At 47.8% G+C, this 27,739-nt stretch overlaps 1 protein-coding gene across 1 annotated transcript in view; it reads right to left on the minus strand.

Moving 5' to 3' along the window:
- Window positions 1-2,954, minus strand: part of LOC119461807 (5-methylcytosine rRNA methyltransferase NSUN4-like) — a 42,764-nt gene extending 39,810 nt beyond the window's left edge. Inside the window, exon 1 of the mRNA XM_037723182.2 lies at window positions 2,799-2,954. Coding sequence (XP_037579110.1) covers window positions 2,799-2,888 — 90 coding nt within the window. The 5' untranslated portion in view covers window positions 2,889-2,954. The remainder of the gene's footprint in view (window positions 1-2,798) is intronic.
- Window positions 2,955-27,739: the final 24,785 nt, after the last annotated feature.

A 27,739-nucleotide genomic window follows, 5' to 3' on the forward strand; every position in this document is an offset into this window, starting at 1 on the left:
TACGTAATCGCTTTTTTTGTCAACTAGATGGGGGAATGGCCGTATCGCCGACACATTACGGCTGCGCATTATCTCTATCTGCTTTCAAGGAACCAATGTGAGCTAGTTGGTTACGAGTATTATGTATCTTGCTGTTAAATTATGGGGTTTTACGTGCCAAAACCAGGATTTGATTATGAGGCACGCGTAGTGGGGGGCTCCGGATTAATTTCGACCACCTGGGGTTCTTAACGTGCACCTAAATATATAGAAGTACACGGGTGCTTTCGCGTTTCGCCCCCATCGAAATGCGGCCGCCGTGGCCGGGATTTCATCCCGTGACCTCGTGCTTAAGAGCCCAACACCATAGCCACTAAGCAACCACGGCGGGTTATCTCACTGTGTCCCGTTTAAGTTTGCGCCTTAAAACCATGTTTCATAATACTGCTATATGTGCATGCGAGTACTGTAGTACATGCGTTTACCTTTAATGCTTGAATTCGAGCAGCCAACTGCTGAACAGCCGACAATCGTTTTGCTAGGCGCCTGCAACCGGGTAATCTTCGCGTCTGACGAAGCCGGACTGCAAGCGCATCAATGGGCTTCAACGGCAGCTGCGCTGACTCGAACCGGAAACAGCTAGCAGACGGTGCATCCCACAATCCTTCGCTCTTTTAAGGGTCACCTATACCATGCCTAAAGGCAGTACAACACAAGTTCAATTCTAGAAGTACTATGCGAACATAGTAATTTGCAGATTACTTTCTACAGAGGTTGGATTGTACTTTAGCTATGTTGCCATAGTTACAGGCAGGATAATTAAAGCATTAAAATTACATTGATTAGGTTTAACAGGTAATTAAGCAAGATGAGGTAAAAAAAGACTGCAGTGAAGTTCTCCATTATAACTGCAACCACTTTAGGTTGTAGTTATATCCTACGTAGCATCCCTATATTGAATTGATTCTGATTAGCCGACTAGGTTGTGGTGATAATAACATCACCAAATCGGAGTGGCAAACTCAAGCTGCCAGCGAACAAATGTCTGGAAAGGAATATTAGAGGCTGATTTCGGCGTAAGTTAATTTATTTGTTTATTAATTTGAATGCCTTCAAGGCCCGAGGGCATTAGTTTGTAGGTTACGCCATAAGTTTCACAGTGATCTTGAAAGATCATGGCATAGATGGTAGTAGCATGATGGGTCCAGGAAAGGTTTGAGGTCCAGGAAAGGTGCTAGTATGAAGAAGCTAGTGACACCAGGTTATTATTTATGTGATAAGAGAAGTTATGCATGTTGACAAGTGGAAGACATTACATTTAGATGAACTTGGAGTCTTTAGGTAAATGTTATATCAATCTAAAATAAGCTTAGGAACCTGTTGAAGAAGGTGGTGGTCACCATGGTTGATTATAAGGTGGTATATAATATAGTAATCTGTAAAATCCACACGTGGGATGAGGTATTGTTAAGGAGATCATTAACGTATATTATAAGTGGTAGCAGGCCAGAAGTGACGAAGGAAACGGCAGAGGAAAATCATTAATCATGAACTGCCAGTGAGTAGAAAGTTCCAGAGCCTTGTTAATGTTAGTAATTATGATCTGAATGTAGCTAATTCTGAAATCAGGTGGTAATGAGCTGCGCAATCAAACACTTCAGAAATACCTAGGAAGATACATTCAATTTGTCGGTTACAGTCTATGTCAGAACTGCCAGTTGGCTGTGAATTCCCCCTAAAAGCCGTCTCACATAACAAACCTTTCCTGAACCCAAGCTGATAAGCGAGGGGGGGGGGGGGGGGGGGGGGTGAAAGAAAAAACAGAAAAAGTGGCTTGTTTCCAGATAACCATATGGGGGTGGGGCATGAGAGGCACTCATATGCTGTAGCATTTAACAACAAATGCTTGGTACTTAGATAGGCCGGTGATTTTCTGGTGAATGTCCGTGACCTTTTTTGAATATAAGAACTACTATCGCAAACTTCCTATCTGTGAGTGATTATATTGTGATAGTATTGTACTGCTTGGGAATTTTAATTTAAGAAAATCAAACTCTGGGGTTTTTACGGGCCAAAAGCACGATTTGGTTATGAGGCACACCACAGTGAGGGACTCCGGATTAATTTTAACCACCTAGGGTTCTTTAACGTGCACCCAATGCACGGTAAACGGGCGTTCTTGCATTTCAACCCCATCGGGTTAGTAGTGCAACACGTTTTTTGAACGCAATGCGATCCAGCCGGAGAAATTTGTACGTCATATTTCATCGAGACAGGACTATAAATTTGATTGCTACTTCATTCAAAGTTTCTATATATAGTTTCCCGCATCTTCGGCGCCTAACGCAATGTTTCGAAACGCCCGTCAGTTACTCATTACCAGAGTGAGTTAAGGAATAATAAAACGCGCAGCTTCAAATTATCCTCAGCGAATAACCATCGAATACCACCGGCTTTAATGACCGTGAGACAAAGGTTTCAACGTTTACTTTATTTTGTTTTCATAAGCTCGAGCCTGTTTTTCAGTAGTGCGAAAAGAATACCTAATGTTAGAATCGGTCCGTCTATTTCCTGCTTCAATCGAAACTTGCAACAATCAAGCGGCAGCCGTCACACCTGGGGTCTGGCTTCTAGCAGCAGTGTGGTTTGACTTACTTAATGACATTTTAATCTCACATCACAAATGTGAATGCTCCGGTGACTTAACTAGAGAGCCGAGCTGCGATGGTTGGAGTGCCGGCGCAGAGACCAAGAAACGAAACCTGTGTGACAATAACCATAAGGGGAGCGTGATAATACTGCGAAGAAGCGTATCTTACCTTACTGGCATAATGACGCCAGCTACTGTTGGGAAAACGACGCAAACGCACGAGAATGCGAGCAGCCGCTCGACATGCGAGAGGATCCATGTTGGTTTACCGATGTCAATGTCGCTAGAAGCGTCTTCGTTTTGCTGACTTCGAATATTCAATAGCTTTAACCAAACCAACTCACAATTTTTATTTACCTATGAAATAAACTTCGAATTTGTTTCAAAGTTCAGCAGCAAACTTTGGCATCCTTCGCTCTCCCCCCTAAGCATCAGGAGGGACCAGCGAGGAGGTGAGAAGAGAAGCAAAGCAAAAATGTAGCAAAAACAAGACAAAGCACGTGGTCTTGCGGAAATTCACGTGATCGAAGACGTAGGTAGACGGAGGACCAGTAGGTGTACTAGAATACGGCTACGGTGGCTAATATATGGTCGAGTGGGACGAGCAGCTGGGGCGGCGCATGCTTTGCAGTGCGACGCCCGATGTGGCAAAATACTGTGGCGGCGCTGGGATCGAAGTGGATGCTGCGATGATGCGCTGCGGTACATCACAGACGTTATCAGGCATAACTTCGGTACGAGAAAAAGCGTAGTTCAGACAACAGATCCAGCAACAACAGAGAGGCTTGAGAGATCAAAATTCAGCATAGAAAGCTTTTATTGGTAAAAGGCAGCAGAAAATGTCCCTAACAACACGGCAGCAGGACCCGATGAAATCCCAATACAGCTAATCAAAAACCTCGGTCCAAAAAGCAAGGTACTGCTGAATAATGCCATAGAGCAAGTGATTAGAACAAAGAATATTCCCGTTGGATGGCGTGAAAGCAAGATGAATCTCATCTACAAAGGCAAAGGAGATAAGGATAAGACGAGCTCGTACAGGCCAGTTACAGTAACGTCGGTGATATATAGAATGGCAATGCAAGTCATAAAATTAGAACTGTCGAAGTGGGTGGAGGAAAACGGTGTATTGGGGGAACTACAGAATGGGTTCAGGCCAGGCAGACGCTTAGAAGACAATATGTTTGTACTAACTCAGTGCATAGAGATTTCGGTAGCTCAGAAAAGACCTTTATGGGTAGCATTTCTAGATATTAAAGGAGCTTATGACAACGTAGACAGGGAATTGTTGTGGAATATTCTTCAATACGAAGGCATAGATGACGATTTCGTGGAGCTGCTGAGGGAGATATATCGAGACAACCAAGTACAAGTGGCATGGGAAGGCCGAAAAGGAAATGAAATGGTGGGAATTCACCAAGGATTGAAGCAAGGATGCCCTCCGTCACCATTGTTGTTCACGCTTTACGTCAAGGGCATAGAAAGACGACTGGAAAACAGCGAATTAGGTTTTGATTTATCCTACATGCGTAATGGACAAATGGTGCAACAGAAGGTCCGTGGATTGATGTACGCAGACGACATTGTGCTACTAGCGGACAATAAAAAAGATTTACAGATACTTGCGAATATCTGTGGGAACGCAGCGACAAATCTAGGCCTTAAGTTTAGCACAGAGAAATCAGGGATTATGATCTTTAATGAACACACGAGTAACTTCGTGGTGTCAATTCAACAGCAAGTAATACCCATAGTGAAGCAATATAAGTACCTTGGCGTACAAATAAACGAAGGAAAGAATTACTCAAGCAACCACCAAGATAATCTGAAAATAAAGGGGAAGCGGAATGCAGCATTAATGAAACACAGAGCACTGTGGGGCCACAATAAGTATGAGGTGGTGCGTGGAATCTGGAAAGGAGTAATGGTGCCAGCGCTAGCATTCGCAAATGCCATTATATGCTTAAAATCGGATATATTGGCGGGCTTGGAAGTTAACCAAAGATCAGTAGGCCGGTTGGCTTTGGGAGCACACGGTAATACGACAAATGAGGCAGTGCATGGAGACATGGGTTGGGCCTCTTTTGAAGTCAGAGAAGCACAAAGCAAAATTAGTTTTGAAGAAAGGCTCAGGAACATGGATGAAAATAAATGGGCGGCTAAAGTGCACAAGTATCTCTACATGAAAAGCGTGGACACAGAATGGAGGAAGAGGTCAAGGAAGTTGGCAACAAAGTACAGGATAATCGAAACTGTAAATAGACAACCAGGGGTCATCAGAAAGAAAGTGAGAGAAATAGAGACCGTGAATTGGATGCAAAGAATGGAAACGAAAAGGACAATGGAGATTTACAAGAATGAGAAGAAAGAAATTAGAAGGAAAAATCTGTACGATAACACAAAGGGCAGTGCCTTGCTATTTGAGGCTCGAGCCAGTTGCCTAAGGACGAAAACATATCGGAACAAATATTCGGAACTAGATGAGACATGTGTATGCTGCAGTAAAGATCCAGAGACCACTCAGCACATCCTAATGGAATGCGCCGGTTCCACCCAGCGAGAACCGTAGGTAACGTGCAACTCCCAGTAGCGCTTGGGTTTAAAGTGGAAGGAAACATAAACAGATCAGCCGTAGAGATCAGCAAGAGACGATTAGAGTACTGGTGGAAAAAAAGCAGGGAAAAGATGGATACGACCTGATCTCTTAAAATCATAGGCAGCGGTACAAGCTAAATTTTTGAAAAAGAAAGATAATGAGAGGTATACAAAAATGCTAAAGAACATGTGTAGTATACCTGATTAAATCAAGCAGGCTAGGTGACTATTTGTCGCCACCCCGTTTCAAAGGGGATGCCAATAATCATCATCATCATCATCATCATCATCATCATCATCATCATGCTGTATTTACAAGGATTAGAGGAAAAATTAGAGAGGAGCAGACTTGGCTTCCAGCTTTCCTTTTTCAACATAGAGTTTCACACTATAACACCTAGAGGGAAATGTGGCGCTGCTGCACTGTGGTATGCAAGGGCACGACTACAGTGTACTAGTACACTGTAGGCACGACTTACTGAACTACAGACTTGCACAGATCTCCCTGCTCCAGCACGCCTAGTCTAGTTCACACCTTTTGCCGCTAGGGTAGAACGTACGAGCAGAGTGGCGCTAGTTATAACCTGTTCGCTGTCGTCTGCTTCTGCGATCTGTTTCAGCGCTCGTGCCGCTATTTCGGCAGCCCCAGATCGTTTACATTATTTGTAAATGCATAAATTCACGAAAATAAAAAAGAAAACAAAATTTTCGAATGATTGCTTCTCATTTCAATCACGAGGTACAGTAGGAAGAGCGGTGCAAGAAAGGAAAACAATGAGTACAGCCGCCAGACGATAACATTTCCTCCCGTTGCCTTCGCAGTAGAGGAAAAAAATCTGATTACCAGATGATTCATAGGATAAAATATAGTACAATGGACTAATAATACAATTGCCTAATAAAGAAATACAATAATAAAGAACTTGATATGAACAAGGACATTTAAAGGAATCACGCAGACCACACACAAACTGCGTGATTCTGCAGACGCTGCAGAAGGCATGTAACTTCAGCCTTAGCTACATTACAGCCACCGTAGCTACATGGAGCTTGCTTGAGTTAATTACCGATGGGATAACGTAAACGATCACATTGTGGTATATTGCTGTGTGCCATCATGTAAATCAGAACAAAGCAAGGACTCTAGCATCAGTTTTCACAGTTTTGTAAAAGCTTTGCGATGCATATTTGACGGGCCGAACAAACACGTAAACAATCACTCCGTCAGTGAGTTCTTTTTTTCTTGTGTGGAGCGGTGCGAAATTGCCGCATAATAGCAAACCTAGAAAGAATTCGTGTACTGTTTTACGTGTTATTACATACCACTACAATGAGCACAGTTAAACAATTTTGACATACTAGCTGTTGTCGTCGTAAGAAATTGTCACATATGCTAGCAGCCCGCTACAGAAGAGCAGGCGCACACATTCGAACGCCGAATAGCAGACGAACAGGTTCAGTTATTTGTACATGAGGATCGAATGTTGACACAAAATGGCGGAAGCTGACCAGAAAATTGTCAATCAAATATTTGGACTGCAGGAGGGGTGCAAACCAGGAAACAGCGGTTAAGAAAAAGGTTAAAGAAACAGAGAGGGGTCTGCGGAAAACAGGGATGCAAACGAAATCAGCACTGGGAACATACAGAACTTTCAAGCAAGAAATTGCGAAAGCAAATATCTATGATAATTCTAGGGCAAGCTCTTTGTTGTTTGAAGCCAGGACGGGAGTATTGCGGACTAAGATGTACCGAGTCAAGTACCGAGGTATAGACACGTTGTGCGGTGCGTGTGGAGAAGAAGAGGAAACGGCTGAACACCTCATACTTTTATTGCGATAGCAATTATATGGACACTTCAAGCGGATTTCTGCCGTCGCCGCGCGCCGTATGCCCGAGCGGAAGCGTGCGGGGACGCGCGCTATCACGGAGAGCGAACGCACTCAATCTCCCACGCGCAAGCAAGGAAGCGGGAAGCCAGCGCCGGAGGGAGCGGGGGGGGGGGGGGGGGGCGCACTTCTACTCTGCCAACAACCGCGCTCGTCGCTCGCCCGCACCGTCTCTTATCTCCACACGTATCTGACCTTTGTATGCGCTGTGCATTCGCCGCTCAGTTTCCGTTGAAGCGATAGACCGCACGTACCTTCGCCCGCTGCGGCGTATGCGCTTGCTGCCAGCGTTTTTGCAGTCGTTGTCTGCAGTCATTTACTGTGATTTGTTCATGTTTGTTTGTGCGCGCTCACACCACGCTTGTTCATTCAGTTAGTCATAGTCGGTCCACATTTTCCAACGCACGCTACACATATGCAATGCTGCCCGGATCGGCAGTGCAGCGCTACAGGTGTGTCCCTTCGCGCGCGCTGCCCACGGGAAGCGCTTCTCATCAACACCACCGTTTCACACGCGCCTTCTCGTGGTCATCGAGTCTCTCTTCATGTCGGTCTACTTACGCCGCAGCACACCTGCTTACTTAATCAGCTCATGTTTACTACAATTCATATTGCTACCAAAGCCGCTCACCTTACTTCGTATGACATTGCTGTGTTGCTATCGCATTCATTGCTTCGCCCTTAGGGCGAAACTGTGACATTTTTCTGTAAAGGGCTTAGCCCTACAGTGAAAAGCAACGGGGCTGATTTTTTCAAAGCATTGGGGTTTAGGGACAGTGAAGGCAAAATAGACTTTAAGCGGGTAGAAATAACCAAACGGAGGTTATCTGATTGGTGGCTAAAATCAAGGCAGGGGTGAAATTTCACCCACCACAAAGTACAAAATATGTTAATAGTCATGGCTAGGTGGCGCATATGCCACCGCCCGATTTAAAGGGTTCAGCCTCATCCATCCATTGGGCCGCATGAAGGTCGCGCCGTTGGAAACTGCTGGCGATACTGCTCGGCAGGGTCATTCGTATATACTATACTTCGCGCGCTGGTATTTGCGTTAAGACCGCTCAAATGGTGTTCATAATTGCATATGGCATGTATTTATGCCTTAAGAATAAATTCCTACCTCTTCTTTATTTTATTTTATATTTTAATGCCACTCGGTGATTACGCGTGCATTAATGCGGCTGCAGTGTCGGCTTTCCTTCTGCTATGTTATTGTACGGTTCCCTTTCGAGAACAAATATTTTTCTCGTTCTGCAAGCAGCATGTATCTCTCATGTGTATTGTTGTGCATATAGTTTTCCGTCAGTATTTCTTGCGAAACGCAGACGAAGAAACTTATGGAACCTTCCTGCTTGCCGCTTCAAACGAGGAAAAACCATATCTGCCCCATCCGGCGCCTTGTACTCAGATTTACGGGAAGCATTGTTATAGATGAAAAAAAAAAAAAGAGTAAACTGCAGCGCAACATTCCATTCAAGTTTTCGCCTTCCTCGCGTAACAGAATGCGAAGTAATTGGTACAGGGTCATTCATTGCGGTCGGACGAGCGCCGAAAACGGTTTTAGTTTGTCATTCTTTATGCTAATCTTTGGCCGTAAGCCGTACGTGGAAGATTTTTCCAGTCGATACTTCTAAAAAGAAAAGAAAGAAAGCCTGCGCGGTAGTGGCTATATAGTGGATACGGCGTTGCTCGCGGGTTGAATCCAGGTCGCAGAATTCGATCGGAATGAAATGGAAAAAGACTCGTGTACTTCTATTTAGGTGTACGTTAAGAACCCCAGGTGGTAAAAACTAAACCGGGTGCCTCAATCATATCGTGGTTTTGCCACGTAAAACCGAAAAGCTTCTTTAAATAATAAAAAAATAAAAAAATAAAAGCAGGTGGCTGCGTTGTTCGGCTTTTTCTAGGGGTGTAAACAAAATAAATTATTCTCGAGTCTAATTTCCGAGAAAAACATGTTACGCTTATCCTATATTTCATGCATAAATGTAATGTCGTTCCCAAATGTATGACCGCTCAACTCAGCAGCTTGTATATTATAAACGGCTGCTCTCAGTTATCCGGTGCACTAATAACGAATAACGACCATAATGAAACAATAAAAGGAACGGCATGTCTCACATACACGTAGAGATATTTGCAGATCTGTTGCGTTCGTTGAAGAAGATAAGTGTGCGTAGCCCCGGGAAGAAGAAGGCGCCGAGCAGTGCGGATGTGCTCACAGATAAGGCATACCATACCATACCATACCATGTGCTCACATCGGTTCTTGGCCAATCCCCCAGAGTGGGTATGTGCCAATAACTCCAAGGCTCTACCTCTACCTCTACCACATCGGCTCCCGCTTTTCTCAACGTTTTCAACCGTTCCTACAGTAGGACCCACGGAAAGCTATACCTTTTCTGAAGCGGCAAGTTCCCAGGACTCCGCCGATAGTGTACCTTTATCGGTGCGTGGACTTTTCTTCTATTTGTGGGACTTTGAAGCTCTGGCTACGCCACGAGGGTGCCAACCCTAACGGGCTCGGCCAACTCTCGGCGCGTCAACGAGGGTAGGCCTTGGCCTGCGCACAACTACTAAGCATCGGGAAGCCATGCCTGCGACTGTGGCCGTCGAGGGAATGGAAATCAATCCCGAAGACCTTGACGAACCGGGATGGAAAACCGCCTTCGGGGGCAGACGCAAGCAACCAACGAGCACGCCGCCACATGGCGGATTACCCAGCACCCAGAACACGCCGGTTGGCAGCCGCACGGCCAAACCGCCGGCAAAGAGCCTCATGAAGAAGATTACGGAAGCCTCGAGACTTCCGCAGCTACCCAGAGATCAGGTCAAGGTCATCGTACGCCCCAAGGGAGGCCTCGATGTATCCAAAGCTGACATCATACTACTCGCCCGAGCTCTGGCCATGGCGGCGGCCCTGACGGAGGAGCAATCCAGTGAGGACACCGTGTGCCCGAACAAGGTACAGAACATTGTGATCATCTCTACCCCTCACGATGAAAACGTGAAGGCGTACGTAAAGGTCCGCAAAATTCACACGAAGCTCGGCGCCTTTGAAGTATCGGAGTACGTCGCCGCTCCCGAAGGAACGTGCAAAGGTGTGATTAGGAACATCGACCTCTCTCTGGACGATGCAACCCTGACGCGATTGATTGTGAACCCCAGAAATCCAACGGCTCGGGAAGTCAGAAGAATCAAAAGCACGCAGGTAGTTGTCTTTCTCTTCGATGGCATGCGGGTGCCAAACACTGTATTGTGTGGCGCCGCCCTCGTTCAGTGCTCATTATTCAAGCGGCAGGTGGACGTATGCTACGCATGTGGACAAGTGGGTCACCGAGCCGCGTCTGTTTTAAAAGCGAAGAGGAAAGGAACAAGTGCCGCGGCTGCGGAAAGATCAAAACTTCAAACAATGATGAGGAGAAGCACCAATGCCCGCCCAAGTACGAGGCATGCGGTGGCCCCCACGTCGCTGGGGATCGCGCGTGCGAACAGCGTTACCAGATCCCATACATCGTAAGGCGTCGGCGCAGAAGGCGACGGCAGAGAGAGCGAGTTGCGCAGATTGCCGGAGGAGACGACATTGACGTCAGCGGCACCTACATAAGGAGGGGCTCGACAACATCCGCGACCGCATTCGGCGGCTCGGCGACGCGAGAACGCTCGCGATCAGGTGGGCATTCCCGCTCCAAGGGGCGCTCACGCTCCAGGGGACGCTCCCGCTCCAGGAGGCGTTCTGGCTCAACAATCGGCCTAGGGACGACGTCCAGATCCCGATCCAGGTTCCGTTCTCGCTCGGCGAAGCAGACCATGCACCTGGCCCGACAAGGTCAAGGGTACTGGATCATCGCCCAGTACATCAAGGCAGAAGGCGGTCGGTAAGGCACAGCCAGAGCATGCATGCGGTTCCCGCTGTTAGGCACTCGAGGCGGAAAATCAGCAGCTCAGGAGAGAACTTAACGAGCTCCGCGAGGCACTCAACAGCGTTAAGGCGCAAATCACAAATCGCGATGTGGTCACAATCGGAGAAGCACGCCCGCTAGTGGGTAAAGTTAAACGCAAAGCCCCCAACCCCGAACCAGTCAGCGAGACGGAAGGGGACGAGGAGGAGGAAATGGCGGACCCGGATGAGACCCCGACTGATGCCGGTGCCGTCGGGCCAGCCGCCACAACTAAGCACATCAGAGGCAAGCTAACTGCCAGACTAGCTTCCATCGAAAAGCGAATTATGGAGCTATATTGCAGGATAGAGGAAAGAATTAAACACTTAGAAAGACCCAAGATCCAGCCCAGAGGCAGACCCTTGGCGTCCAACCGCACGGCTGCAACCCCAACGAACCGGGCTCACCGGCTGGCGCGCGATTTCACAACCCGCGCAGCCGTCAACGGCCCTCCTCGTAACGAGGCTAGCATCCAGAAAGACCCATTGTGCACCTTTCACGAGATCGTCTCACACTACCGCTTGGAAAGGAGGTGGTTCTCTCCTCCTCACCCAAAACTAAATAAACCACAAGCTAGCACGCTCAGAATGTTACAAACCCGCACGTACCCCACTCCGCGGTCCCTTAGCAGGATAGACCCGCACTTCCCGCAGTCGTGCCCCAAATGCGGAGCCGACTCATGCTCTTTCGATCACATGCTCTGGCTGTGCCCAGCCATAGAAAACTCTATACTTGCCACAAAGGAACAGTGGGAGGAGTTCCTAAGAAGCGACCACCACCACATCCAACTCCAGGCAGTCCAGAGGGCCCACGGCATCGCAACGGGATTTCGCCTCCCGGTGCCATCGTGGGCGGAGCCACCGACTTGACCTGAGGGAGCCCTGGCCAGTTTCTCAGGACCAATAAACGTTCTTGTCACTGTCACTGCGTAGCCCCGCTCTAGACAAGCAAGCCCTGGCTGTCCGGCAAGCCCGCGACGGTGGGCTAGACCTGGCCCGGTCCCGACGTGGGACATGCCGGGTGCGCGACGAGTTCGCGTCCTCGTCGGACCTACAATAAAGTTATTTCACTCACCACATGGGGCACCCAGTTTTAATGGGTTGCAAACATTCCTTGTCTGAATCAAGTTAGCAGATTTACAGGCTGCGCCAAAACGGGGCGTTTATATTGAATGACAGCTAGGAACTTGTTAAGCAGGACTTATTAACACCCGTGCGTTCATTCTCTCGGGAACTGCGCCTCTGCACAACAGCCACGACTCCCCGGCAGCACAATCATTCGGAATAACAGTCCGCACTTGCCTCGGTCACTCACCTTTGAGACAGCAATAGTGCTGTGATGCGTTACACTCGAACGGAAACGACTATTCGGCGTGGTACAGTAGATCAATAACACTTCCCTATATATATATATATATATATATATATATATATATATATATATTGGTTTTGCCTGATATGCATAATATTTCAGCGAATGAGAGTTTTCTGTGCAGTATTAACTAATAAGTGTGTTTGTTAAAGGAACACGTGCGCTTATTCCCCCCGGTCGGGTGTTCTCACTTTTTCAATTAGTGCATTTACAATGTTTGTTATTTCTTCCCTTACACATGTATCGTGAATATATATGTCTACGCAGCCGTTGATTTAATTACCTAGAAATACATTCGTCAATCTTCGCACCACGCAGTTAATAAACCTGGTTTATTTTACTCTAATATTGTTTTCTTCGATCATTGTCCCTGATAAATATCCACCAACAAGCGGGCGTAAAATGACACGATAACAATAATATAAGTTTCTTACGTAGCTTCATGTTGTAGATATACCAGTTGCATTTAGAAGACAGTGGTAAAAACAGCAGTTCACCTGCCTAAAACTACATTTGGTACCGGCCGTCGAGAGTCATGGGCGCACCAAAGCAACTAAAACATAAAACAAAACGTACTGCACAGACGTTCTGCGAGAAAAACTCCCGCTCGCTAGCAGACGACGCGCTTGTCAACAACAGCAAAATTGAAGACGTCGCGTTGTATAATCCATGCCTCAAATATATATGTTTGACAAAATGGTGTAAACATAAATTTGCAGTTGAAATAAAGCGCTATTTCAAGAGCGTACTATGCGCAATCGGCCTCAGCGCCCGCAGCGAAAGTACTACGTTGAATATGCCGCGGAGCGCGTCTCCGCCCCAATCCAGTTCGCTCGCAGCGCCCTCGCACTATTTTTCCACACGCGGAGCCTCAGCGGGAGAGTGCCGTTCGGCTCACTCGACCAATGTCTAGTAAAACTACTACATAGTCGGCTTAGGATTTGCCACGTCATGCTATCATTCAAACTTCGTGCACTTTTTGAATATTTCGAATGAGGTGCGATTTTCAAGGTCGTTAAAATTTAAGATGGGTATGCATGAAAATGTCACTGCCTCCTAATTTGACATTTAGACAACTGTTACCAAGGCACGAGTAAAAAAAATAATCAATAAATGTTTCCTAATTAGTCTTCCGAGCTCACGTTATTAGCGGTAATGTCCACCTCATCTAGGAACTCGTCTGCGAAAACGCCACATTCGCTTCGTTCATTACTGTTTTGATAAAAATCTGTATTGTCTAAAAGAAAGAAATGAATATATATATATTCGCGCGCTGGTATTTGCATTCAGTTCACTCATATGGTGTTCATAACTGCATACGACATGTATTTATTCCTTAAGAATAAATTTCTTTCATTCTCTTGTATTTTTTTAAATGCCGCTCGGTGATCTTTTCCGGTCTCGGGCCGGGTTCGGGCCGGTTTCGAGCCGGGCTCGGGCCTGGCACGGGCCTAAGGTAACGGGGTGGTGGGCCGGGCCGGGCGGGTAACGCAGATTATTTTCGGGCCCGGGCCGGGCCCGGGTCTCGCCATAAAACTTTTGGTCGGGCTCGGGCGGGCAGCCCAACGTAAAAACGGGCCCGGGCCGTGCCCGGGCTGGAAAAATCGGCCCTTGCATGCTCTATTACATCAGTCTGAATAAGCTATTCCAGCAACTCAGTAAGATATAAATTAAAAATTAGCACATTTACACAGCATTGCTCTTGCTAAGAAAATTAAAATTTGTATAGTACATCGTACAGTACACACATAAAATCTGTATTGAGTAACAAAAAAAACCAGGTACCCAGCAGCAACAAGGTAACAATAGTTATCTGGATCACAATATAGCTTCAAAGAGTAATTTCACAGCAGGAGAGAGAACACCACTAAGCAATGTGCATATCAATTCCAACTTTGGTAAAGGCGCGCTAGATTACAAAAAAAAAAGAAAAAAAAAAGAAAAGATAAACACCCTTGTGGCGCCGGCTGGTGTTTCTAAACGCTGGAAATAAGAAAATAATAACAAGAAGATATACGGGAAATAACAAAAGCAAATAGAAGAGAGGAGAGAACTGCAAAAATAGAGGACGCAGTAGGTATGTCAGTCAGTGTCAATTTTGGCCATACACTACAGCAGATTTCACAAACGCAAATATTAGCACTGTTCACTACACTAGCTATAGGGCACAGACGTCGCCACGGACAGCACCCTATGGAGTGTCTTTCAAAGCGATGATGGGGACAGATGAAGTGCTCGAAGGTTTCGGCACAACCACAGATGTTAGTGCCTGCGCTGTGACAGTAAAAGACAAAACATAGCCGAGATTTATTCGACGGTGAAGCGGGTGTTCTGATACCGGTGTATGTTTGGGTCCTACGCCCGTGCCCGCACAATTTTCCCGCGAAAGCGCCGCAGAGATACGATGGGGTATCATTATACCGGCATACTAGTGCAGACGTATACGTCGATTACTGTGCGCAGCATCAAGCATGCCGAGAACACGCTGAATCTCATTGGCAAGAGATAGTTCGACCGCAAGCCCAGCTAGGCCGCTCAGACAGTTATTCGTCATCTTGCTGCGAAGACAAGTCTTCAATCTTCGAAGGCACCAAAACGTGCACTCGCAAGATGATGACAATTCCGGTATCGTCACGGCGAAAACACCTATAGCTTGTGCAGTTCGTGGAACGCTATAGTTTATGCACTTCGGCGATGTGACTGGGATCTCCGCATGGTCAAGGTTCAACTCTGCCCAGTAGCCGAGCGGAGTTCGCATAAAAAGGTATTGAAACCGTCTCCATATGTGAACATGTATGTTACGAGCCGACACTGTTTGCTGTGTTCTGCCGCTTATGCGCCGCATAAAGACGACACGTGTGTCCCGCGTGGTATACGTGCGCTGCCTTCGGTTACACAGCACTCGCGATTATGCGACCTCAGCAGGGCGAAGCTTATTCTCTGTCGAAGAGGCCTGTGAGCGGAAGGCGCCTGAAAAAGTGCGCATTGCATCCGAGGCACGAACTTGCCGGTTCACGCAAGCAGACCGAACAACGAAGAAGAGTAACCTATCTTTAAATCTATTTAGAACCGTTGGAACAATTTATATCTTATTGCGGCAGTTCGCGCTGTATTTCAAGCGCCTATTCTATCACAAGCGAGAGGGTAATTACTTCTTACCAGAAATTTTGCACAATAAATTGTTATGCTAAACAAGGCCGTCCATTGTAAGCAGCGCTGCTCTCATGCATCTGCCTCCAAGTTGTAAGACATCAAAAGTGACATTTTGTCTCATACTGCCTACCTTGGGTCAGCTCGTCGGCGTTCTTGGGGGGGGGGGGGGGGGGGGGGCAGGCGACAATTTTTTTTTTTTGGGGGGGGGGGGGGCTGCCGCCCCCCGTACCCCCCTCTGGCGCCGCCCCTGAGCCCCCTTGAGCCCCCTTGTGATGACGAAATCGTCATCCATGCCTTCGTGGGATATTCTTCAATACGAAGGCATGGATGACGATTTCGTGGAGCTGCTGAGGGAGATATATCGAGACAACCAAGTACAAGTGGCATGGGAAGGCCGAAAAGGAAATGAAATGGTGGGAATTCACCAAGGATTGAAGCAAGGATGCCCTCTGTCACCATTGTTGTTCACGCTTTACGTCAACGACATAGAAAGACGACTGGAAGACAGCAAATTAGGTTTTGATTTATCCTACATGCGTAATGGACAAATGGTGCAACAGAAGGTCCCTGGATTGATGTACGCAGACGGCATTGTGCTACTAGCGGACAATAAAAAAGATTTACAGATACTTGCGAATATCTGTGGGAACGCAGCGACAAATCTAGGCCTTAAGTTTAGCACAGAGAAATCAGGGATTATGATCTTTAATGAACACACGAGTAACTTCGTGGTGTCAATTCAACAGCAAGTAATACCCATAGTGAAGCAATATAAGTACCTCGGCGTACACATAAACGAAGGAAAGAATTACTCAAGCGACCACCAAGATAATCTGAAAATAAAGGGGAAGCGGAATGCAGCATTAATGAAACACAGAGCACTGTGTGGCCACAATAAGTATGAGGTGGTGCGTGGAATCTGGAAAGGAGTAATGGTGCCAGCGCTAACATTCGCAAATGCCATTATATGCTTAAAATCGGATATATTGGCGGGTTTGGAAGTTAACCAAAGATCAGTAGGCCGGTTGGCTCTGGGAGCACACGGTAATACGACAAATGAGGCAGTGCATGGAGACATGGGTTGGGCCTCTTTTGAAGTCAGAGAAGCACAAAGCAAAATTAGTTTTGAAGAAAGGCTCAGGAACATGGATGAAAATAAATGGGCGGCTAAAGTGCACAAGTATCTCTACATGAAAAGCGTGGACACAGAATGGAGGAAGAGGTCAAGGAAGTTGGCAACCAAGTACAGGATAATCGAAACTGCAAATAGACAACCAGGGGTCATCAGAAAGAAAGTGAGAGAAATAGAGACCGTGAATTGGATGCAAAGAATGGAAATGAAAAGGACAATGGAGATTTACAAGAATGAGAAGAAAGAAATTAGAAGGGAAAATCTGTACGATAACACAAAGGGCAGTGCCTTGCTATTTGAGGCTCGAGCCGGTTGCCTAAGGACGAAAACATATCGGAACAAATATTCGGAACTAGATGAGACATGTGTATGCTGCAGTAAAGATCCAGAGACCACTCAGCACATCCTAATGGAATGCGACGGGATCCACCCAGTGAGAACCGTAGGTAACGTGCAACTCCCAGAAGCGCTTGGGTTTAAAGTGGAAGGAAACATAAACAGATCAGCCGTAGAGATCAGCAAGAGACGATTAGAGTACTGGTGGAAAAAAAGCAGGGAAAAGATGGATACGACCTGATCTCTTAAAATCATAGGCAGCGGTACAAGCTAAATTTTTGAAAAAGAAAGATAATGAGAGGTATACAAAAATGCTAGATAAAGAACATGTGTAGTATACCTGATTAAATCAAGCAGGCTAGGTGACTATTTGTCGCCACCCCGTTTCAAAGGGGATGCCAATAAATCATCATCATCATCATCATCATCATCGTGACTACACGACGGTCTATCAAAAAGCACCGCGGCACCCACCTAAAACTCCTTGATGTTGGAAAGTAGCGGCGTTCTTTGATCTACGCCGCAACGCTCTCACCGGAGCCGTCAACCTCCTCTTTTTCGCACCTTCTTTCGCGGAGCCAGCGCATCCGCCACGCTGAATGGCTGCGGCGCGCGAAACTACCCCGTCAGGTGAAAATGGCGCGAAACTTGCTTTCGCGCGCTTTTAGTTACTCCCGCCCGCCATGCGTATTCCAAGCGGTAGTCGCCCTGCCGCTTCGAACGTGTGTTTCCTAGGGTGGAAATGCCTTGCTGCTGCGCGTTTCAATGCAGCAGCAGGTCAGATAAAGGGCTAGCATTATTTTCTTTCCCTCGAGGAGAACGGAATGCCGTGCGCCGGAGCAGTGGCTCTATAACATCGCCGTTACATCGGGAGTAATGATTTCACCTCTTCTAAGCACGTCGTTCTTTGCGAGGTGAATCTTACAGCTTTCCTTATATTTGTGGGTGAAGTTGCATAGAGATTTTAATGCTCTTTGCATAGCCGGACTCTTCGTTCAATTCAGTACAGAGCACCTATAACTGTGCATATAGTGAGTCGCTGAACTTTTTTGTTGACTCTTACTGTCGTGACAAAGCTTTCTTGTGCTTTCGCGTGTGCTTTAGTTTTCAAATGTATGTAATTTATAAGTTAATGCCTGTAACTCCTATTTTGTAATTGTGTGTGTCTGCGCGCGCGCGCGTGTGTGTGTGTGTGTTTGTGTGATCCTTGCGCCTGATACTTGTGAAGCCAAGGAACTCTTTTGTTTTTATTGCGTGCTGCTTGTATCTTTACAAAGTTTCAATACGGCGAGCATTTTTTTTGTTTTTCTTTGTTTACCTACACTTGCGAAGGCATGAAGCCCAATATATAAATAGGTAAGTGTTGTTTCCTTTTAGTTACACGTATAATAAAAATGTGCACGCTTCTGCCGTCTTCCTTTTCAAGAGTGCAAACAAATTCAAATGGAAGAAATTTGCTTCTTACCATGCGTATACTCAGAGATCACTGTCATGTTTGAGTTCCAATTTACGAACGATCAGTTTTAGCCGAAAGTATTGCAAGCCTATGGAAAGAAAAAATTGAAGCCCAACGCAGTTCCTTATGTGTTCTCGGATCGCCCGGCGCCAACGGAACCTCCCGGAAAAGAGGTGCGAAATTCGCAAGAAATGCTAAAAAAAAAGAAAATGTAAGGCACTCTTCAATGATAGTATGCTTATTAATTATAGCATACGTCCGCGTACCGTAACTACACAATGAAACACAATGGATGGTGAAATACGGTTGTTAGAAATGAGACCATAATGTGGAACAGGAATTAACAGGGAATTTTTTGTCAAAGGCTATAATTCTGCTAGATCAAAAAGGATTATGGGGTTTTACGTGCCAAAACCACGATGTGATTTGAGGCACGCCGTAATGGGGGCCTCCGGAATAATTTGGACCACCTGGGGTCCTTTAATAACGAGTACCTAAATCTAAGTACACGGTTGTTTTCGCCCCCATCGAAATGCTGCCGCCGTGGCCGGGTTTCGATCCCGCGACCTCGTGCTTAGCAGCTCAACACCAAATTCTGAGAGAAGCAGGAAAAGGCAAAGCAGTTGAGCCGCTGTTCGTGAAGCAGACGTGTGAGAATGGCTGCGTCAAGTATTTACTTGTATCCGCAACTTGAGAGTCCTCTTCTATTTTTGTTAGCTGTCCATTTTCATAGTGAATATGCCTTGTGTAGCAATAGTAGTTCACAAGGTTTGAAGACTTGCTGAAAGGATATCCAGCTGGAAGCTTTTAAGCTCATTGGACAACAGCTCGTGGAGAACTTTTCAAAGTATGTTTGCGTCCGCATCGGCGGTAATTTCACGTGCCCGTAAAACGCATGCGTGACGAAACAGTGCATAGGCGCCGACTACGGGGGGGCTCTGGGGCTCGAGCACCCCCCGGAATTCTCACGGGGGGGGGGGGGGGGGCTAAGCCCCCCCCCCCCTCCGCCCACCCATTCACTTTTGTTATGGCTAAAAGCTTACGGCACTATTCTTGGCGCGGACGTGCACTACTTTTAATTTATACTTACGCTTTATTTCGGCAAATCCTGACAATAGGAGGACACGCGCATTAGAAGCACCAGCGGCGGCTACCTCATCCGTGTTTCCTCGCTTTAACATTTTTTTTTAAATTTCCGCTGTGAACTCGCACAGACACAATATATTTAAATATATACAAAGGACAAAGTTTATTATATTTTTTAAAGAGAAGGAGGTAGTCCACTAAATGGATAGCCTATACCTAGAGAATGAATATGTTGATGTATGTTCACCTTACATCAAATTACTTTGCGTGCTTTTTTGACTCCGAAAAAAAAAAAAAAACCTACAGACTTCAGTGACCCCTTCGCAAGAGTCTTCTATCAAGGGCGTGTGAAAAACACGTGAGTGATATGTGTCTCAATATTGATTCTCTTTCCAGTAGGCAATGCTAACGACTGGCGACAAAATAAAAGAAAAAAAAAGCTCTTCTAATTATTTACAACATTTACGCATTAGGGATGGAAACATCGCCTCTTGCATGCAGAGGCCAGAAATACGGGGTGCTTCAGCAAACACTCTCAAAAAATGTTTAAAGGTTGCCTGTGACAGATAGCACAATTCTAGTTCATGAGCTGGTCTACTCGAAGAGGTGGACAATACGTGCACAAAAAATTGAAATGCATAATCGACTAATTTAAAAAATCACCAATTAGGTTTTTAACATATTAACTTATTTCCCGTGCTGCAATTTACAAATTCTATCCGTGGAATTCGCAAGGCGGATGCACTAGGAACTAATTCTCAGGATGGCACCAGTTTCGAGATATTAATTCCCGAACATTGCGGAGAAAGCATTGGCGTTCTAGTTACTTTTGCGCTCACCCTCCGTGGTTGTTTAGTGGCTATTGTGTTGGACTGCTAAGCATGAGGTCGCGGGATCAAATCACGGCCACGGCGGCTGCATTTCGATGGGGCGAAATGCTAGAACACCCGTATACTTAGATTTAGGTGCACGTTAGAGAACCCCAGATGGTCTAAATTATTCCATAGTCCTCCACTACGGCGTGCCTCATAATCAGATCGTGGTTTTGGCACGTAAAATCCCATAATTTGTTGTTTTCATACTTTTGTGCTTTGATGCATAAAACGACGTTTTATTGAGAAAGTGACCGGCACGCCAATGTATTTCTCCGCAAAGTTAGAGAATTAATATCTCGACACTGGTGTCCATCGGGCCCGCGACGCAGCGGAGAGGCTGGGCCTTTCTGTACCGACGTGGGAGCGGCCCGCTACGTGCCGACGCGCGTTCCGAGGGAGTTTTATCATACCATACCATACTGGTGTCAGCCAGAGATTTAGTTCAAAGTGGATCCGCAGTCCACGGCTAGGATTTGTAAATTGCAACATGGGCCATAAGGTAATTAGCTAAAAACTTAATTGGTTAATTTTGTTAATTAGTCGATTATGCATTGCAATTTTTGTCAAAGTACTGCCCGCCTCTTCGAGTAGACGAGCTCATGAACTAGAATTGTACTATCTGCCTCAGGCCACGTTTAAAAATTTTGCAAACTGTTCGCTGAAACACCTTGTATATAGAATTCGCTCAGTAACTGAAATGATGCCAAGCCGGATTCACTCAAAATCAGAATAAATAGAAGTCTAGAAGTCATGCGCAGCAGCGCTTATACTCGGACTCAAAGTACTAAAAAAATAAAAGAGTGTAGTTTGGCCGGGAAGGCGAAGCAGTATTAGTAATAGCGAAGTAGAAGACAATTACACGAAGGAAGATTCTTACCGTGTGAAACCGTGTAAGGATCGCACCCGTGTAAGGGCCGCATCCATAACTTGACAGCCAATATATATATATATATATATATATATATATATATATATATATATATATATATATATATATAAAAAGACATCCGACCGAGAAGCAATCGCGTTCCGTGCGCTGATTCTGATCGGGCTCAACAGCGAGTTGTCGCGCGCAGCATACTTTCGCGCGTCGCTACTGGATGTCGAGAGGAGGTGATCGCGGAGGTTTACGGCGGATTTCATACTCGTAGTTGGAAAAAGGAGGTCAAATGGCCCGGTCCCATGAAAGGCTCATCAAAATCGCGACAGAAAAGTGTGGCCCTTACACGAGTCTATACGTTAGTTATAGTGGCCATATAAATTGTAGTAAACATTCACCTAAAATCAAAATAGTAAGCATAGTGGACATAGTAAGCACGGACCATGTAAACCTGTAAATACCTCACTGGATGACCCCGAGCACTCGCTTTCACAATGCAAGCATTGTGAAGAACGCCGGCAGCGGAGGCGAACGTTCGTACAGCCGCGCGATTCACCGCAACTCTGAAAATTAGATTCATCATCATTATCTGCCTATTTTTATGTTCACTACTGACGGCCTCTGTGAGTGATCTGCGATGACCTCTGTTTCTTAACTCTGCAACACTAGGAGCGCGGAAAGACAGCCCGGCAAGGAAGACAGCGCGCATGAAGTTAGCAGCCATCCCTCGTCGCCCTTTATCATTGCACCCACCATTGATTGCCAACAATTAGATATGGCACGCGGGCCCCATAAGCGTCAGCCGCGCACAGTCATTCACAGTTACGGCAGGGTTAGAGCAGAAGACGCGTTCTCTCCTTCCAATTCGCGTTTCATTACGTGACCTATAATTAACTAACCCGAATATTGAGCGCGTGGAAAATAATGGCCGTCAAGCCGCCATCCTTTTCGGCTCACTGTTACGTGCTTTTTCCCGCACCCACAGGGTATGGGTCGCTCATGTATATGGCTTTTGTATTTAATGCGGAACATCACGGCGACGACAACCGCGACAATGTGCCGGAACTCTCGCTATAATTAATTTCGCCATAAAGCTAGAAATAGAAAATTGCTAGCAGAGGGTATATATATATATATATATATATATATATATATATATATATATTGTCAAGGTGTTTATTGACAGGATTGAGAGGTCGAACTCGGTGCGGCAGTCAGAACCCTGCGAGCAGTCAGGACAAGCCCCGTGCGTAACAGCGCTGGTGATGCGCCTGACTGACCGGCACTTCTTCGTCGTATTTCATACACCGGAGATGCACCTGGCTAACCGGCACTTCTTCTTCCTTACATTTGTCCCCCGGAGAAAAAGACGCCATCCTGGCGATCTAAGCATACGGTAACATAGAGGGATCGTAGAAGGGCTTGAGCCGATCGACGTGAACCGTTTCGCGACCGCGACGGCGCTGATCAGAGGACGGTGACACAGGCTCGACGACATAATTCACGGGGGAAGTTTGCGCAATTACACGGTAAGGTCCATGGTATCTTGGGAGCAGCTTAGAAGAAAGGCCGGGAGCTACAGGTGGAACCCACAGCCAAACCAACGAATCGGAAGGGAAGCTTGGGGGAACAGAGCCACCACGACGGAGCTTCTGTTGTGTCTGATCTGCGGTGGTAAGACAACGGGCGAGTTGTCTGCATTCTTCAGCGTGCTGCGCAGCTTGAGACACAGGAACACATTCCGATGAATCAGGCTGGTAGGGTAGCATGGTATCGATGGTGCAGGAAGGTTCACGGCCGTACAGTAAGAAAAACGGAGAAAAACCAGTGGTAGCTTGAGTGGCAGTATTATAGGCGAACGTGACGAACGGAAGCACAGCGTCCCAGTTGGAATGGTCGGACGCGACGTACATGGCGAGCATGTCGCCAAGAGTACGGTTGAAACGCTCCGTCAGCCCGTTCGTCTGTGGATGGTATGCGCTAGTGGTCCTGTGGATGATGTGACACTCCTTCAGAAGCGACGTCACGACTTCAGATAGAAATGCGCGGCCTCGATCACTGAGAAGTTCCCGAGGGGCTCCGTGACGAAGAACAAAATGCCGCAGTATGAAGGATGCAACATCTTGGGCAGTTGCAGATGGAAGTGCAGCGGTTTCTGCATAGCGTGTGAGGTGATCCACTGCAACGATAATCCAGCGGTTGCCAGCACCAGTACAAGGAAGCGGGCCGTAAAGGTCGATTCCGACCCGATCAAAAGGACGGGATGGGCAAGGAAGCGGCTGCAAGGGTGCGGCAGCGGAAGTAGGGGCCGACTTTCGGCGCTGGCAGTCGAGGCAGCAGCGGACGTACTTCCGAACGAACTTGTACATGCCAGGCCAGTAATACCGGAGCCTAAGGCGGGTGTAGGTCTTTAACACGCCACCGTGGGCACATTGGGGATCAGTGTGAAACGATGCGCATAAATCAGCCCGAAGATGACGAGGTATTACTAGGAGCCATTGCCGACCCTCGGGTAGATAATTGCGACGGTATAGGAGTTGGTCGCGAATAACAAAGTGATGCGCCTGCCGCCGTAGAGTCCTAGACGCCGTAACAGTGGTAGGATCAGAGAGAAACGCCAAAAGCGAAGAAATCCACGGGTCTTTGCTCTGCTCAGAGCGCATGTCATCGATGGCAAGTGCTGAGAGGACAAAGTTGAGTGGGCAAAGACTGTCAGGATCAGGGTCAGGTGATATTGGCGAGCGGGAGAGAGCATCGGCATCGGTGTGCTTGCGTCCAGAGCGGTACACAACCCGGATGTCGTACTCTTGCAAACGGAGTGCCCAGCGTGCGAGGCGGCCAGAGGGGTCTTTCAATGAGGAGAGCCAGCACAGCGCATGGTGGTCCGTTACTACATCAAATTGGCGGCCGTATAAATAAGGTCGAAATTTCGTAAGGGCCCACAGTATGGCTAAACACTCCTTTTCTGTAACAGAGTAGTTTAGCTCCGACTTTGTCAGCGTGCGGCTAGCGTAAGCAACGACGTATTCCACAAGACCACTTCTGCGTTGGGCAAGAACCGCCCCAAGGCCGACTCCACTAGCATCTGTATGGACTTCAGTTGGGGCGTCGGGGTCAAAATGCCGCAGAATAGGAGGAGAAGTGAGCAAATGGCGAAGGGTCGTGAACGCGTCATCGCATGCTTTCGACCAGGCGGATAGGGCGTTGTCTCCAGCCAGCAGTTGAGTCAAAGGGGCGATGATCATGGCGAAGTTCTTCACAAAGCGGCGAAAATAGGAGCAGAGGCCGACGAAACTGCGTAGTGTCTTCAGATTAGTGGGCTTGGGGAACTCAGCAACTGCACGGAGTTTTGCAGGATCCGGAAGCACGCCTTCTTTGGATACGACGTGGCCTAAGATGGTAAGCTTACGAGCAGCAAAGAAGCATTTTTTGATGTTAAGTTGCAGGCCAGCCTTAGTCAGACAGCTTAATACCTCTCTTAGTCGTTGGAGGTGAGTCGAGAAATCAGGTGAGAAGACAACGACATCATCTAGGTAGCACAAACACGTGTGCCACTTGAGACCGCGCAAGATACTGTCCATCATACGCTCGAACGTAGCGGGCGCATTACATAGGCCGAATGGCATGACATTAAATTCGTATAATCCGTCCGGTGTAACGAAGGCGGTTTTGGAGCGGTCAGCCTCTGCCATGGGGACTTGCCAATATCCAGACCGCAAGTCCAAAGAGGAAAAGAACTCGGCACCTTGCAAACAGTCAAGAGCATCGTCTATGCGTGGTAGGGGATATACGTCTTTGCGCGTAATTTTGTTAAGACGTCTGTAATCAACGCAGAATCGAATAGAACCATCTTTCTTTTTTACGAGGACAATAGGCGATGCCCACGGGCTTTGGGACGGCTGAATCACGCCACGCCGAAGCATATCGCTCACTTGTTCGTCGATGACGCGGCGTTCAGAAGCTGAGACACGGTAAGGACGCTGCCGGAGTGGGGCGTGCGAACCGGTGTCGATGCTGTGCGACACTGTGGTGGTGCGGCCGAGAGAATGTTGATGGCAGTCGAAGGAGGCGGCAAATTCGCGTAGCAGGCTGACAAGTTGCGCGCGTTGTGTGGTTGTCAAATCACCGGAGATTGACGGTTGGAAGCACTCCAACGGCGGTCGAGTCGCATTGTCGAGCGCGGCGAGGGATGTCGAATGCGCGGTGTCGGGAGCATCGAAGAGCATTGAAGAGTCCACAATTTGAGCGTAACCGAGGCACTCTCCGCGATGCAAAGTAACCGGCAGGGAAGACACATTGCACACACACATCACACCACGGCCAGCACTGATGGCGATGACGGCAAAGGGCAGCGGAAGGGAACGGCGACGGGCGAACAAGGCACATGGCGTGAATAAGACGGTTGCGTCACGTGCAGATATGCAAGACACAGAGACGACGGCGGCGGACTGAGGAGGGATATCGGTAACTTCGGCCACAATCATTTTTGTAGGCGTCACAGGATCTTGGTCCATGGCTGCAGCGGAAGGAAATGACAACTCCACCTCGGCGCGGGCGCAGTCAATGATGGCATTGTTAGACGAAAGGAAATCCCAGCCGAGAATGACATCGTGGGAGCAGGACGGCAGGACAACGAACTCAATAACATGAAGAGATTCCGCGATTACAACACGAGCAGTGCAGGCTCCCAAAGGTTCGACAGGCTGTGCGCTCGCAGTACTCAAACACAGTCCGGAAAGCGACGTCGTTACTTTTCCTATCCGTCGGCAAAGTCCTGCGCGTAACACCGAGATTGCTGCGCCCGTATCGACCAGTGCGAATGTTGGAATCCCTTCGACGTATACCTCAATTACGTTGCAGGGGTGATTTCGAGGCCTTGGGTAAAGCGAAGGGGACGCAGTTCTCGCCTCGGGAACTGCGACACTTAGTTTCCCTGAGGCAGAGGGCTTGGCCGGCGTCTCATCGGAGAGATGGAACGGCGGCGTGGGGATGGCGAACGACGAGTAGTGTAGGGAACAGGGGTTTCATCTGGCGGCACAGGGGATCGTAGCTGTCGAGGGGCGTAACTGTTCATGGGTCGGCGGTAATCATAAGTAGGCTGCATAAGGCGTCGACAAAAGCGGGCAACGTGTCCCGGAATACCACAATGGTAGCAAATTGGGCGGTTGTCGGCTGTGCGCCAAGGATTTGGCTGGCGTGGTGGCTGTGGTGCAGGCGGCGAGAAGGGAATCGGGGGCGGTCGCGCAACAGCTTGGAGAGGTGGACGTGGAGCGAAGGGCGGCCTTGCAGCGACGTCAGCGTATGTCAAGGGCGCCGCGACGGTAGGCGGTGGAATAGCAGCTGGCAGGCACTCAGCGACTTGCTCCTTGATGACGGTCTGTAACCCCCGTGTCAGTGGGGAGTGTGGTTGCGCGTTCGTAAAGGGCACCAGGGAAAGCTGCCGAGCAACTTCTTCTCGCACGAACTCCTTTATCTGGTGCATTAGAGGCGACTCGTCAACACCTAGCGTCAGACCTGAGACAGGGGCGAATTCTGAGGGTGGGTGTCGTGTGACAACGCGCTGCCTTCGAACTTCGTCGTAACTTTGACACAGCGCAATAACGACAGACAATGTGGTCGGGTTCCGGGCGACCAACATCTGGAAGGCGTCGTCCTCAATTCCCTTGAGGATATGCCGGATCTTATCGGCGTCTGGCATCGTTGCGTCGACTCTGTTGCACAGATTAACGACGTCTTCGATATAGCTGGTGAAATTCTCACCTGGTTGCTGGGCGCGTCCGCGCAGGCGTTGTTCGGCCTGAAGTTTACGTACAGCAGGACGACCAAAGATTTCCGTGAAGTTGGTCTTGAACGCCGACCATGTCGAGATGTCGGATTCGTGGTTCCGATACCACAAGTGCGCAACGTGGCTCAAGTAGAAAATTACGTTGTTGAGCTTTTCCCTATCGTCCCAGTGGTTGTGCCTGCTGACTCTGTCGTACGAGGCGAGCCAGTCCTCGACGTCCTGGTCACCGGTACCCGCAAAAATCGCAGGATCCCGCTGACGCTGCACGCCAGGACAGATGATAGTTGGTGCCGTGACTGCAGCTTCTTGGGCTGGATCGTCAGGCATGGTTCGAGAAGACTGGGCTTGATCGTCCGGCATGGGCCGAGATGATTGAAGGGTTCGGCTTCGAAGTTCCAGCGTTGATGGAGTCGTACCCAGCACTCTCCACCAAATGTCAAGGTGTTTATTGACAGGATTGAGAGGTCGAACTCGGTGCGGCAGTCAGAACCCTGCGAGCAGTCAGGACAAGCCCCGTGCGTAACAGCGCTGGTGATGCGCCTGACTGACCGGCACTTCTTCGTCGTATTTCATACACCGGAGATGCACCTGGCTAACCGGCACTTCTTCTTCC

This window comes from Dermacentor silvarum, chromosome 8 (assembly GCF_013339745.2).
Source record: "Dermacentor silvarum isolate Dsil-2018 chromosome 8, BIME_Dsil_1.4, whole genome shotgun sequence".
Classification (NCBI taxonomy): domain Eukaryota; kingdom Metazoa; phylum Arthropoda; class Arachnida; order Ixodida; family Ixodidae; genus Dermacentor; species Dermacentor silvarum.